The 14,122-nt window shown below is 43.1% G+C and overlaps 1 protein-coding gene across 3 annotated transcripts in view; it reads left to right on the top strand.

The window, feature by feature from the left end:
• The window catches only part of LOC105488716 (synaptotagmin 9), a 228,638-nt gene that overhangs the window by 172,700 nt on the left and 41,816 nt on the right, over nt 1-14,122 (top strand). For 2 of the 3 annotated variants that reach the window (XM_011753039.2, XM_071075148.1), the window contains exons 4-6: nt 176-296; nt 2,084-2,255; nt 4,635-4,764. In XM_011753039.2, coding sequence (XP_011751341.2) covers nt 176-296; nt 2,084-2,255; nt 4,635-4,764 — 423 coding nt within the window. Of the gene's footprint in view, nt 1-175; nt 297-2,083; nt 2,256-4,634; nt 4,765-14,122 lie in introns of those variants that run through there. The other variant, XM_011753040.2, reaches the window with a different exon arrangement.

Below are 14,122 nucleotides of genomic sequence, written 5' to 3'. Positions count from 1 at the left end.
AAAGTGCAGGGATTTATTATTCTCCCTGAGACTGACATGAAGGGAAGAGATACCAGGGATTTACAAGCTGAGCAAAAGGGGCAGTGTGTTCCCTTTCAGTGAGGCCTGAAGCTGAGCCTCTTGCACACCAGTCTGGAGACACTTTCTAATACTTTAGTTTGTGCTTTCTCAACAGGACAACGTGGATCTGGGAGAGCTGATGTTTTCCCTGTGCTATCTTCCAACGGCTGGCAGGCTGACTATTACCATTATAAAAGCAAGGAATTTAAAGGCAATGGACATAACAGGAGCATCAGGTGGGGCATTTTCAAATTCAGACTTTCTCATGCACTTCTACTGTAGTAAGTACCTTATGAAGTTTTAGTAAGGTAATAAAGCACGTTGACTATGGAACCAGACTGCCTAGGCTTAATCCTAGTCCTAACACCTGTGTGACCTTGAGCAAGTCATTTTACCTCTCTGAGCTTTGGATTCCCATCAGTAAGATGAGAGTAATTATGGTATCTGGCTCACTGGGCTGTTGTAAAACTGAATTAATAAATATAAAGCCATGAGAACAGTGCTAGCATATATTAAGTGCTACATATTGTTAGTTATTGTTATTAATACAGTTAGCCTTCTGTATCCACCAGTTCCACATCTGTAGATTCAACCAATGATGGATTTAAAATACTCAGGAAAAAAAATACAACAATAAAAATAATACAGTTTTTTAAACAATACAGTATAACAACTATTTACACAGCATTTATACCAGATTAGGTATTGTAAGCAATCTAGAGATAATTTAAAGTATACAGGATAATGTGCGTAGGTTATATGCAAATATGATGCCATTTTATATAAGGGACTTGAACATCCTTGGATTTTCCTATCCGTGAAGGGTCCTGAAACCAATTCCTTGTGGATAACAAGGGACAATAGTACTCTCTTGGGTCTCCCTCACCATAATTTTGAATTGGACCTATTGTTTACACACATTGATAAAGCTTATCTAATTTGGTCTTTCCTCAAATATCATCCGAGGCTCACTGAAGGCTGAGAACAATCCTATTTCCTTATTAAAGTGAACTATGAGTTTTAGTTTTTCCATTAAACCAAGCATTAAATTCTGAACCCTAACAAGAAAAAAAATGCCTCTATATGCATTGCTAACTGCAAATTCACAAGCAACCTCTGCAGGTGTTTCCCAAATGTGGTCACAAAACACCCAATACACCCTGGCTTACATCCTCTGAAATCAAAGAACACCATATGCAATATATTCTGCATCCTATACCCCAGTGTTTTTTTTTAAAGCAGAAAAAAAAAATAGCTGTGGTCCCTCTGGTCATCTAAGTCCCTACTGGACTGTATATAGGAGTCAGAGCAATGCATGGTTATGCAGGTGAAGAGAGAACAAGGACTTCCCATCGAACAGAAGAAGAGTGAGATAGCTGTTAGGACCAGAAGAGCCCTATCTGGAGCAGAGGCCAGCCTTGCCACTTGTCACCCCATCACAGTGTTGCACCACAAGGAAGCCTGTGGCCTTTCTCTCCCTGATATGCTGAGCTGCTTCTCCCTTTGCAACCCAAGGGCAGGCCACTCTAGGGGCTCAGGGTCTCTGTACTTAAGGAATTCCACTCCCAGATGTTCTCTCTGTCCTCTAGGAATTCAGAAATTAAAAGAGTCTAGGAATTCCCTTTCTTAAAATCCTGAAAATATTCCCTGAGGTGGCTCAGAGTTGGGGGGCCTGTTTTCAGCCTTGGAAATGCCGGTGCATTTCTCTTCCCATCCTGGCCAGGCCAGTCTTGAGTTCTAGCTGGAATGTCTCCTAATTCCATAACAGATGTTTTCAAACTATTTTTAAATTTCACACATTTTCAGGAGACAGTATCCTGTGCTTTATCTTGAATTAGTGACTTAATTATCCTCACTCTAGTTGCTCCCCAGATATCATATTAATGACAATCCTCCAACTCCAGTCCACAGGCAGGTAAAGGAATTCGACATACCATAGTTCATGAAAACCCACAGTGATATAACTGCCCACCTAAATCTACACTAATCCTCACAGTACTCCTGCTTCTCATGGTCTGTCCAGATCCCTACGTGAAAGTCTCACTGATGTGTGATGGCAGACGACTGAAGAAGAGGAAAACATCCACCAAGAGGAACACCTTGAATCCTGTTTACAATGAAGCCATAGTCTTTGATGTCCCTCCCGAGAACATTGACCAAATCCACTTGTCCATAGCAGTCATGGACTATGACCGGTGAGATACCTGGAACTCTTTTCCAGTGCAAGTTCAGTGCGTCCAGGGCTGGGAGGGCAGAGGGGGAGCAGCAGCCACAGATTCTTAGCTGGTGTTCCAGGCTGCAGGAAATGAGTCAACTAGCAGTGCATGGGAAGCACATTGACAGGAGTCACCTCTAAACCATGCTGTAGAGTCAGACTACCAAAGTGTCTCTCAGCACTCCCATTCTTTTCTGCCCCTTTCTCATTTTTTTTCTCTTCCTCCATCCTCCCCCAACCTCCACCTCTTCCCCTTTTCATCTTTGCATAACTCCTAGAATCTCAGCTTGAAGAACTGTGGCCCCACAGGTTTTATCTTCTGTCAGGCAGTCCTCACTGCCCTTCGTTGGAAAGATTCCACTGAAAATGGCAGAATGACTACGTTAGCCAGACCATCAACATTTCTAAATACACAACTTCAATCTTTTTCCTTCTCGCAAGTATTTAATAAAGATTGTTTCCTTCCACTTAAGTCTGAAAGCAAACACAAAAATGTTCTCCTGAAAATGCTAGAATCAGTATGGATGACAAGGTACATTAAAATGTATAAGATGCTCGACTTTTTAATTAATACAGCACAGAAGAGATATTTATAGCCTGCATTGTAGCCAATTGTGTATTTAAAGGACAGATTTGAAAAACAGTCATTTTAATATGCAAAGGAAGTACCAACAGGGAATTATACATGTTAAACCAGTCATTAGACTGAAATGCAAAGTCTCTCTTTAATTGGAAACCTCCCACATGGTCTGGGCACATTATTTAAAAAAAATTATTCTGACTTCTAATATTATTTGTGACTAAGGATTTTCCCACATACCTCTGAAATATCAGGAAGGCAGCTTCAGTGACCTGCACACTCTTTCCAGCAGATGCCTGCGTGAAGCATGACAGTCTTCCAACCCAAGGAGCACGTGGATTGGCTCAGCTGCCCATGAGTGTGACAACCCATGCTGAGCAGTAGACCTTGTCCCATCTCCTGTGGGCAAGAAACAACACCAATAGTGTCAGGCCCCAGTAGGGGACATTGCCCACCAACCGTGGAAGCCTAGGCCAGCAATTTTTAAGCTATTGCCAAGTTTCCTGCATGGACAAATCTGATTATGTGAGCTCTGCCTTAATTTAATTCTCAGTAAACTCATGAATCTGGCCTGGAAAAATTCATGGCAGAATTCATGGGGCTTCTGCATGCATTTGATTTTAATGAGCAGAGACTCAAATATCCTTCACATGACCTCCCCACCCTCATCTTACTTTTATGCTCCATTACACAAATAGGAGAAAAATCACTCGTCTTTGCAGGAGGGAAAAAAAAAGAGAAAGTATGTGAGTTTGGATCCTATAGAGTTAAAGAATTGGCCATATCTGTCCAGTTATACCAGGGACTTTTTAAAAAACTGCTAGGGAAAACAAAAATGGCTCAAGGCAGAGACCTACCTAGGGAAAGTTTCAGAAATATTAGCCTTGGCCGGGCACGGTGGCTCACACCTGTAATCCCAGCACTTTGGGAGGCCGAGGCGGGTGGATCATTTGAAGTTAGGAGTTCGAGACCAGCCTGGCCAACATAGTGAAACCCCGTCTCAACTAAAAAATGCAAAAATTGGCCGGGCATAGTGGCATGCACCTGTAATCCCAGCTACTTGGAAGCTGAGGCAGGAAAATTGCTTGAACCCGGGAGCTGGAGGTTGCAGTGAGCCGAGATCATGCCACTGCACTCCAGCCTGGGCAACAGAGCGAGACTCTATTTCAAGAAAAAAAAAAAAAAGGAAATATTAGCCTCAAGGTCAAAGGAGCTATGTATCTTTCTATAGTTGGGAAATTAAGTGGGCCAAAGAGGCTGAACTTAGAAGAAAAGAGGGATGAGTATAAGACAATAACAGTCTTCTCTAAAGAGAGGGAGCAGGAAGATCTATGAGCTTCCTTCACTTACTCTACTTTGTGGGCTCAAGACCCATGTCTGCCAGACACAAAACTGCTCCCTCACCCATGCTTGGTTGCCTCTTGTGGGAGTTAGAGCAGCCATTATTGCAAGAAACTCTTTTCAGATGGCTTCCTCTTTATTATGTGGAGGCCAGCCTAGATCCAGAACAAGAGGTGGCATCCTTAGCACAAATCATGGGGTTCTTCGAACAAGGTTCTTGGAAACAAGTTGACCCATGTCAGTGTTAGGACAGCCAGGGTATATGTTAGATCCCAAGTTCTATTGGCTGTGATGCTTGGCCTGCAGTTTTAAGTGAGGAAATGAAAAAAAAAAAAAAAAACTCACCACGTCCCCAATTCCTTCATCAGTTTAATTGAGTAGCTGTTGATCTTACATACCAAAATTTTAAGAAAAAACTATTGTGGGCCATTTTCACAGTGTAGGTCACAATGAGATCATCGGCGTGTGTCAAGTAGGCAACGAGGCTGAGAGGCTGGGCAGAGACCACTGGAGTGAAATGTTGTCATATCCTCGGAAGCCCATTGCACACTGGCATTCCCTGGTGGAGGTAAGACCCTAACCCACATGCTCCACTTTACATAAGAGTAAATGCTTTAGTGTTGAAATGCAGGAGCTGCCAAACATGTGAGCGCACCAGGATGGATGTCATAGACAGGTTTTCCTGGTTACATTTCCTGGGGCTGCTGGGACTTGCATTCAATTTGAGGCTGAATCTGTGCTTCCCACCAGTCTGGTGGGTTTTGAATATTGATCAGAGATCATCCCTCATTTTGATTGTGTTTTTAAAAGATCAAGATTCTGTACTTCTGTGTTAAGGCTTTGGGTTGGTACTTGGAGGGCGTCTGCAAGGTGTGGGTGAGTGTGGACTTTCAGGCTTTCATACAGTGACTTGAGACTGACTTTGGAAAAAACATGAGGCCTTGATTCTAAGACCAGCTCTGGCACCAACCTGTGATTCTGGGCAAGCTGGTTAGTATCAGGTTCAACTGCATATAATAAAAACCAAAACAACCAATTATAAATTAAAAACAAATGAAATGAGAATTTATGTCTCTCTCTTATATACAAAAAAGTCTAGAGGAAGGCAGTCTGGGATATCTTGGCAGCTCCATGTTCAACAAGAGACCTAGACTTCTATCTTTCTGCTTCACTGTCCCAGTGTGGCTTTGTTCCTTGAAGTACCCTCATTATACGATATGGCTGCTAAGCTCCAACCACTGCATATTTTCTAGGCCGCAAAAATGTGCAAAAGGGGAAGAGCCGAAAGGGCACACATTCCCTTTTTAAGGATTCTCTTTGAATTCTCATGCAACACTGCTACTTACATTTAGTTTAGTCACAAAACTTAGTCACGTGGACATGTCAAATTGCAGGGAATAGTTAGAAGTGTAATCTTTTTGTTGGGTGTCAATGTGTCCAACTAAAAACGAGGGTTCTGTTTGCATAGAATAAGAGGAGAGTGAAAACCTGAAGGCAATTGGCCATCATTCTGCCACTCACATCGTCATTCATTCACTCCCTCCCCCTTTACTTCTCATTCACTCTTCCCCCACTTATCTTTGCTCATTGATTCACTCTCTTATTTATTCACTAACTCGTTCTCTCGAAAATAATTTGCACTCCCTAAGTAACATTTCTGAGGGTCAAATGCTATAATAGCTACAGAGAATACAGATGAGAATAAGAAACAGTCCTTTCACTTGTAGAACTTACAGACTGTAAAATAAACAAAAGATGACATGTAAACTAATCACCGAGAGACACAAATGTAAGCATTTCCATCCATATAAAGTGCTACAAAAGTGCAAAGGAGAGAGACGTTTATTGTGCTTAGAGGAGACTGTGAAGCATCTCTCCTTCATGCTCTCAATAAGTAAAGAGAACTGAGCCTCCGGGAATTGGAAAACCAGGAAGGCAGTGGCAGTTATTTACTGAGGACACATGGGTTCCAGGTAGAGAACTTTCCACTGTTCTCCTGGTGCAGGCAGCTCCATTCCATGCAAAGCCATCTGAGAGGCCAAGACTAGAGCCTCACCCAGTGTGGGCCCCCCTGCCATTGATAGTCAGGTGAGTCTGGTTGATGTGAACACAGGGCAGTTGTGGAGAGACAGAGAGGCCCCAAACCCAGACAGGGGAACCAAGGGACATCTTTGTTGGAGGTGGTGCAGGAAGGAGAAGGGCAAGACAGGGTTTATGGATTCTAACTATCAGGGCACCCAGATGTATTCAAAAAGAGCCTAAGGCCCCCTAATTTGCAGGTTCCTAAGGATAGTTCTGCCCCTGGGCCATAGGAGCAAAAATCATTCTTTTCTAGACTCAAAATTAATCCCTAAGGGAGACCCACAGGATCTATGAGCTACTTGAGAAGGAGCTGGGGACTGGTGTCCACTGAACTATACCTCACTTCTTCAGCTCCTGGTGGAATTCTCAAAGGAGTCCATCTGCGGGCTCATTAAATTTTGGGGGCCTGTCACTAGCAGTGGCATTTAGAAGAGTTGTAATAGACTTTTTGCACCCTTATGAGCCATTGCTGATTTTAATTCTTATTTGTAATTAGTAGTATCAGAGAGTATTAAAGTTCTGTGCTTCTCAGGAAACAGGAAATGAGAAAGGGGTAAGGATGAGGCGTGTGGTGTAGGGCTGAGAGATGAGCCCTGATTCGTGCACCAGCAGTTTTTTTTTTTTTTGGTGACCTAGGCAGGGGAGTAGCCCCGGGCAGAGTGTTGCACATGGGCCCCTGAGTGGCAGTATATGCATGTGTTACACAAAGGAGAGTGCAGGGAGCAGGCCTTGGAGGCCTTTTCCTTCATGGCTGAGAAAAAGTGTGGTATAAATTCGTTCACCTGAGAGATATTCCTTAAACCCCAAACACTCAGCTTTTTGGAAATCTGTGCTCCACAGTTATGTAACTGAAAAGTAAATGCCATTAGGGTTAAACCACTGAAACTTAGAAGTCATTTGTTACAGCGGCTAAAATTACTTTGGCCAGTACAATGGTCATTTCTCAACTGTTACAGCAGAACTAAGGAAATGAAATGCCTGCACGGCTTATATGAAGGACAAACCTTCATATAAGCAGAGGGAGGGCAAACCTTCATGTAAGCAGAGGCAGAGGGAGGCTGCCTCTTCCCTGTTGCTTCCTGTGTCTTTGAAGTACACGTCCGGGACTCCAGATCCATCCTGAGAGAGGAAGTGATGCTTTTTCTTTTAAAAATGAACGTTGAGCTCGCAGAATTGGGGCAATGGTACCAGATGAGATGAAAAACAGTATTGGAGAGGTTGGCCATACTTCGTTAGCAGCTGTAAGGATGGAGGAGGCAATAGGCAGAGTGGCCAGAAACATTCACTTTGGAGTTGGAAGGGCCTACATTCAAATTGCTGTCCTTCCACTCACTAGATGTTTGTTTTTCGCCTTCTGAACCTCAGTGTTCACATCTGTAAAGTGGCCATAACGTTTCCTGTCTCACAAGAGGGATGGTGAGGATTAAACAATCTATTGATATGAAATGCAGCATTGTAGCTGATGTATATATAGTAAACACTCAGTAAAGCTTTCAGTTACAGTTGTTATTATATATGCCCCAGATTCTGAGGGGCTGCTGTGTGTCCTTATGGGACTATGTCCTATGAAGAAATATCATCCATGTGTGTCATGGAGAATAAGAGAAGGCCAGGAATCCACCACTCCTGCACCCCAGTGAGCCATCATCTCAGATTGGAGGAAGGGGTCATCCAGTACTTGGCTAAACCAGATGTACATATTTAAGTTTTGTTTCTTTTCCTCTTTTTCGTGGTCTTAAAGACAAGCTGCTGTTATGCTCTCTAAGAACCTTTTAAATGTCTGCTTTAAAACAAAAACCAGCAATTAAATCTCAGTGCTCATGATAACAGAGTATGTGAGGGTGCACTCATGAGCATGTGTGTATAGAAGACAGAGAGAGAGGGAGAGAGAACAAAGATGGGGGCACTGGGATTTAGCATGGAGGGAGGCTGGCCTCACAGAAGCTCTTCACTGCTGAGGAATTGGTTAGGTCTAAACTCTGCGCCCTGCAGAGATCTGGCAGCCTGCTCAAGGTTGTGTCCAGTACACCCTGACCTTGCCAGGGCAGGTGGCAGATGGAATCTTCAAAGCCAGTGAGTTCAAAAATCCGTTTCTCTCACAGGGATTCTGGATGACTTCACTGCACACTCAAAGGTCAGCCAGTAGGGCTCCCTTTACTCCCCATGATGTCAAAGGTTTGGAAAGCTGTGAAAACTCCCCCGAGCAGACTGCCTGGGGTTTAGGGATCAGAGCGCCCCCTTCATAGGGCCTCAGATGACAGAGCTCTAAGAGCTCCCTTCGCTCGGCACCCTTGTCCACCAATTCAAGAGAAGATGGTGTTGGCCTGGCCATATCGCAACACCTTTCCTACCCTCCTATATGTCAAGATGACCAACATCATGAGCCTCGTGGAGAATAACAGGACATAGTTCCAAGTTTTCATCGCTTCCCTGTGTAGTGCCATGTAACATCTGTTGTATGAATAAGTACTAATCTTGGTTTGGTGGGAAGAACAGACACAGATACTATCTGGTTAAATGAAATTTCACTTTTCTAAAAGACAGAAGAAAGAGAATCCAACCAGAATATGTAGTCAAGATCAGCAATATTATCCTAATAGGCATAGGTGTAAGATTCCAAACACCAAAGTTCTATTCAAGGCGTGGCCCATTTTGGATGTCTTCCTCACTCTAAGCTCAGCCTTTGTACATACACATACATACAGCTACAAAATTCTGCATGTCTGACTGTCTGCTGGGACCAGCTCATTGAGAGTCCTGGCCCTCTTCAACTCAGGACTACATAATGCCAAGCATAGCCAGAGGGCAGTTATGGTACAATATGCCCAGACATAAACAGAGCCCTCATTTATCACCCTCAGCATCCAGAAGGGTATAAACGTAGAGTCAAAGGACTACAGCAACTGTCAGTTTTACCCAGACTTGTCTTGGAGTTACACAAGTAGCCCCTGTAAACCATGTCTAGATATTATCTATCAATTGTCCAGCAGGGCCTATCTGGAGTCTTGGAGGTCCACATATTCCCAGGAGAATGTATCTGATTGCCCAAGATTTGATTAGGTGTCCATCCTGGTGCAATTTGCTGCGGGTCTGGAGTCATGAAAATGTGACCTGGTACCCACCTCAGCAGGAGTTTTGGGAGTAGAGTTCTTGAGAAGAGTCCTCACAGGACAGGGAAATTGTCTAAAATGAATGTGAATGACTGCCTCCCAAAGGAATTTAAAGTGAGAGGCTTTAGCACTATGGCCAAATTGTTATTCACAACAGATTTAGGAAAGGAGTAACTCACCAGGAAAGATGGGAGTGGGGAGAGGATGGGGTGACTGGGAAAAGCCACGTAGGAAATCAGGCTCCCATCAAGGGGATTTGGTTGTGTTGCAGGGCTTGGGTCTTGTTGAGAACCAGACTAGCAGGGAAGAAGACTGAGACATGAAAAAAAGAAAAGCATGGACTGAAACATACAATGGGGAAAATCCTAGAAAGTGCTGCTACTCAGCAAGCATTAAGGCACCCAAGACTGCAGGTCTTTGGAAACACCTGAATTCCAGACCCCTTTCAGTTGGTGTGGAACCAAGGCTGGCAATTCCATGCATTGCCCTCTGAAGGAGTGGCTTATGGGCTAGGTAAATAAACACAGCAAAAGCCTAATATGTGTATTAGGGGATGGCAAAAGAGAAGTGAGCAGTCAGGACATGGAGGGCTACATGCTGCTGCAGCATCTTGCCCATATTATGAGGTGCTCCCCCCATATAGTCCAGCATCATGTCTTAGTGTCTCTGAGAACAAAATTTTTGTTATGAATGAAAATAGAAAAAACAAGAAACATTTAAATCACATTAAAATAGGGCAAGAAAACATAAATTTCTTTATTATCTAAAAGGATACATACCATCTTGGTAAGAAACAGTAAGGGGAAAATGAACTTTATCTTGCTAATTAGTAGTTCTTAGTCTTTTCCAGGTTATGTCAGTCTCTTTGGGTTAATTATTTTCTCTTCTTCCTGGGGGTCTCCTCTCTCCTTCCTCCCTCCCAGCTAGGTATAGGGAAGTACGAAGGCTACCTCATGGCATTGACCGGCACTGTGCATATTGTTCTGCTTGCCTTTGGGCATCAGACTTCATCATCACTGCCTCTGCTGCTGAGGATCTTGGCTGGTGTAACTGTGGGCTATTGTCTCAGCATAGAAACTTGGCCATCTTGAGGCTGATGAGGCCCCACATCAGCTATTGAAGTCCCTGTGGATCCCCGGGGGTGGGTAGCACCTCCCACTCAATGCTTGGCCTGGGAGCTTTTCTTTGCAGCCCTTAATACAGAGTCATTCCCCACTTGGTGGAATTCCCTGAAATTCTAACAACCAATACTCTCACACCCTTCAGGCATTTGGGCACACAAGGGAGCCACAGGAGACTCAGTGCCATCACAGGCATCCTGTTCATGCCTATAAAGTTACATGGTCATTTCTACATTGTTCCTCTAGCCTGTGTTGACCCAAGGGTCAAGTTTGCCTTCAGCTTCCCCCTCAATCCATCTGAACGTGGGGTTTCAAGCCTGAATGGTAAAGCCAGAACCTCTCCTCCTCACTTCTCTGTATCTCTTCTGCCAAAGACTCTCTGCTTCGTCTTCCTATCTGGTGGAAACACTATATATCCTAGCATGATTTCTCTCTACCTATGACTCATGCTCAGACCTCCAAGGTTTCATCTCAACATGTAAGGAAACATTTGGAATTTGGATCCCATTTTTCTCAACAAGGCCTGGTTTTAAGATAAAGTTACATGGTCATTTCTACATGTAACATGAAATAAGATACTTATTTCATAGGGGACTAACTGATCATTTGCCTTGAGTTATCAGCCCTCAGCTTCCTATAATATATGGCATGTATTCAATGCATGGGACAACATGATTTACAGACAATAAGAACATTATTTCTGTTACATAGGTATTGAATTAGCATTTGGTGAATAAATGAAAAAAAAAAGAATGAATGTGATAAATATAAAATGAATTGGGTTCCCTTCGTTCTAAATTTCCAGAATTCTCCATGCAGTGGAGTACACAGTAGAAGTCAGTTCAGACAAGGTGTAAAAAGGTATTGAGAATGGATTTGTATTAGGCTGTTCAAATGGAGATGGCCCTTATTAAGCTCCAAGTTTTAATTACCTTTTCTCTATTTAGGAGAAGAACATGAAAAGGGATCATTTCCTCCCTTGGTTCCAGTGAACTGCCACATAATGACAATGGCTTTGCATTTTTGAATAATGAGAAATATTCAGAACTGAGGCCCCTTAGCGAATCATGAGGGTCCCCCTGTACTTGATGTGGGCAGCCAAGTCCTAGAGCACTCAATATCTCCTTTCATAAGAGAGAAGAAACACACAGAGATCCCAATGGTGAATGGCGGACTGCTGTCCCCTGAGTGAAAACTGATCAGGAGGTGATCAGTTGATCAGGAGGAGAAAGTTGACCTTTCTCACTAGGAATATATTTTAGCAGCAGTTTTATACAAGGTAATTCTTTGCCCCACCTACCCGTGAAGATAAAGAAAAGAAAAATAATAGGACTGGGGTATTTTTTGACAAAATGAAGAAATTATTCTTCAGATTTTGTTGTAAAATTAAATTATTTTGAATGGTGAGATTTAGCGTGCCAGCATGCATAAACACCTGCAGGGCCGCTAAAGCAAAACTGATTGCCAAGAACATAAAAATGTACTGCAAGTTTGGGATCTGAATAACGTTAACAGACCTGTTAGAATTTGTGTCAATTGCTGTAAGTGGCCAGAATGCTGCTTGGACAAGCAAGCAGTGTTAGTATTAGTGGGGCATTGTGTTTCCAGCTGGTAGAGGTTATGGTTAACAAACAAAGCCAGAGTCATTCAGACCTTCCCAAGCAAATCTTTCTTGTATTGAATTATCTGTAGAAAAAAAGAGAGAGAGACGGTAGGCATTTTCTCATCTTTATCAGGAATGGGTGACTTTTGTGACTTTTCTGAAGGTTTGTAGAGATAGTAATCATACAAAACATAGGAGTACTTAGGGTAAACACTAGAAGTATAAAAGATAATGACAATGTGGTAGAAAATAACGTTTCTGCCTGAACAGAAAGTCAACTGCATCTTGACTCTCCTCTCATTCACAGATGACCTTGCTCCAGTAGTCACTGCCTTGGAGCATCCCTGCTGCACACTTGTATAGCTATTAAATAGGAAGGTGAATGACAGTGGGCTTGAGCCATCAGCTGTCTCCATCTCCAGGGATGGCATTCAGAGGTGATTGCTAACGTGATAGGCCAATTCTTTCCCCGCAGATGAAATGAACCAGAATGGTTTATACCACTCTCTGAAAGAAACACACTCCCTCCTCATAGTCTGGTGGGAGGAAGACTATTCCCTCCTGGGGAATGGGGCCTGGGGCAAAGGCGGAGCACCCTGGCAGAGGACATTCAGGAAGACCACTGCTCCTGGATATGAATCTTTCAGAAGATGCACCTGTCAAATGCTGTCTTCCAAACATTACCAGAACAACCTATTGATAAGACAAAGCTGAGTTTATTGCTTTCCCAGGTAATGGAAGGGGAAGGGCAGAGTCTTATTTATTGAGACTTTGAAGTGTGGTTTAAGGTGGGTCTCTCCATGCGATGAGGGAGATGAAGTGGGGGGATGGGGACCTTGGTTAGGATTGGATCAGTGTCATGATACAATAGCTGAGGTGGAACAGCAAGTTGATGATTTTGAGCCTGGGATTCAAAGAGTCTTGGGGTGTAAACTGTTGATGCTTCCTAAGGAATAGAAATTGGGAAGTCCCATGAGTGAATACTTAAGTTGTAGTAATAAAGGCAGTAGACTAGTACAGCCAAGTTAATGGAGAGTCTATGTTGGGATAGGTGGTTTTAGTACTCACACTCCAGCAACAAAAAGCAGAAGGGAACCTCACAAAAGATCCTGCCCAGTCCTGTGGGGACCCATACACCAACAGTGTGAATATTTATTAGTTGCCTCCTCAGCATCAAGCCCCCTTTCTGATGGCCCTGATTTCTGATTAATGATGCTAGGGAGCCTGGCTCCATCCTTGTCTCTGGTGACAGTATGTGTGACTTAGTTCCAGGCTAAACCTGTCAAGCTAACCACAGGGATTACCACTGCATGCACTGATTCAGTCCAACAGTATTATAAAACATTTGGTGTGAATGTTTGGACAAAGATACTCTCTCTTTCTTGTTGGATATAAACAAAGCACTAAATACCCTGGGAGCAGCTGTGGCTTCTTTGGATCTCTATAAAAGATCCAGGTTTAGGGAGAAACCAAGCCCATAGATACAAAGAAACCAGACTCTCAGTCACGTGGTTGAGCTCCTGAATCAAACCTCTCCCAAACATAGTGGTACCTCTGGCCTTTATAAGTATGTAAATGTATAAATTCCCTTTGTTGTGTAAGCAGTGATAAGCAGAATTTCTCTTATTTGAAATGAAAAACATCTTATTTAGGATACAGGTGAACACTCACACTGCCCCAGGTAGTGTTCTCTGGGAGTGAAGAGAACCATTCCCAAAGCTGTCGCGAGATCAGCTCTTCTGCCTGGCTCACTGTGGTATGTCCAATACCTACAAAGTGTGTAGCGACAGTACACTCCCATTAAAGTTTTCTTAATGGAGCAAATTATTAATGTTCAGATAATTAACTTGTGTGTTAAAGCAAGCATGGCGAAAAGAGGGACACTTGGCTTTCAAATATAATGACATACAAATATTATATAAGGTTAAGAAAAAAACTGCTTTCCTTTTGTATTTATATGTTATTCAAATTCTACATGGAGTCTCAGGGCCTGTGGGAAGCTCTTCATTT

The sequence above is a fragment of the Macaca nemestrina genome, chromosome 12 (genome assembly GCF_043159975.1).
Source record: "Macaca nemestrina isolate mMacNem1 chromosome 12, mMacNem.hap1, whole genome shotgun sequence".
Lineage (NCBI taxonomy): Eukaryota > Metazoa > Chordata > Mammalia > Primates > Cercopithecidae > Macaca > Macaca nemestrina.
Note: the sequence above shows the minus strand (reverse complement) of the source record. Positions and strands in the feature narration are given on the sequence as shown.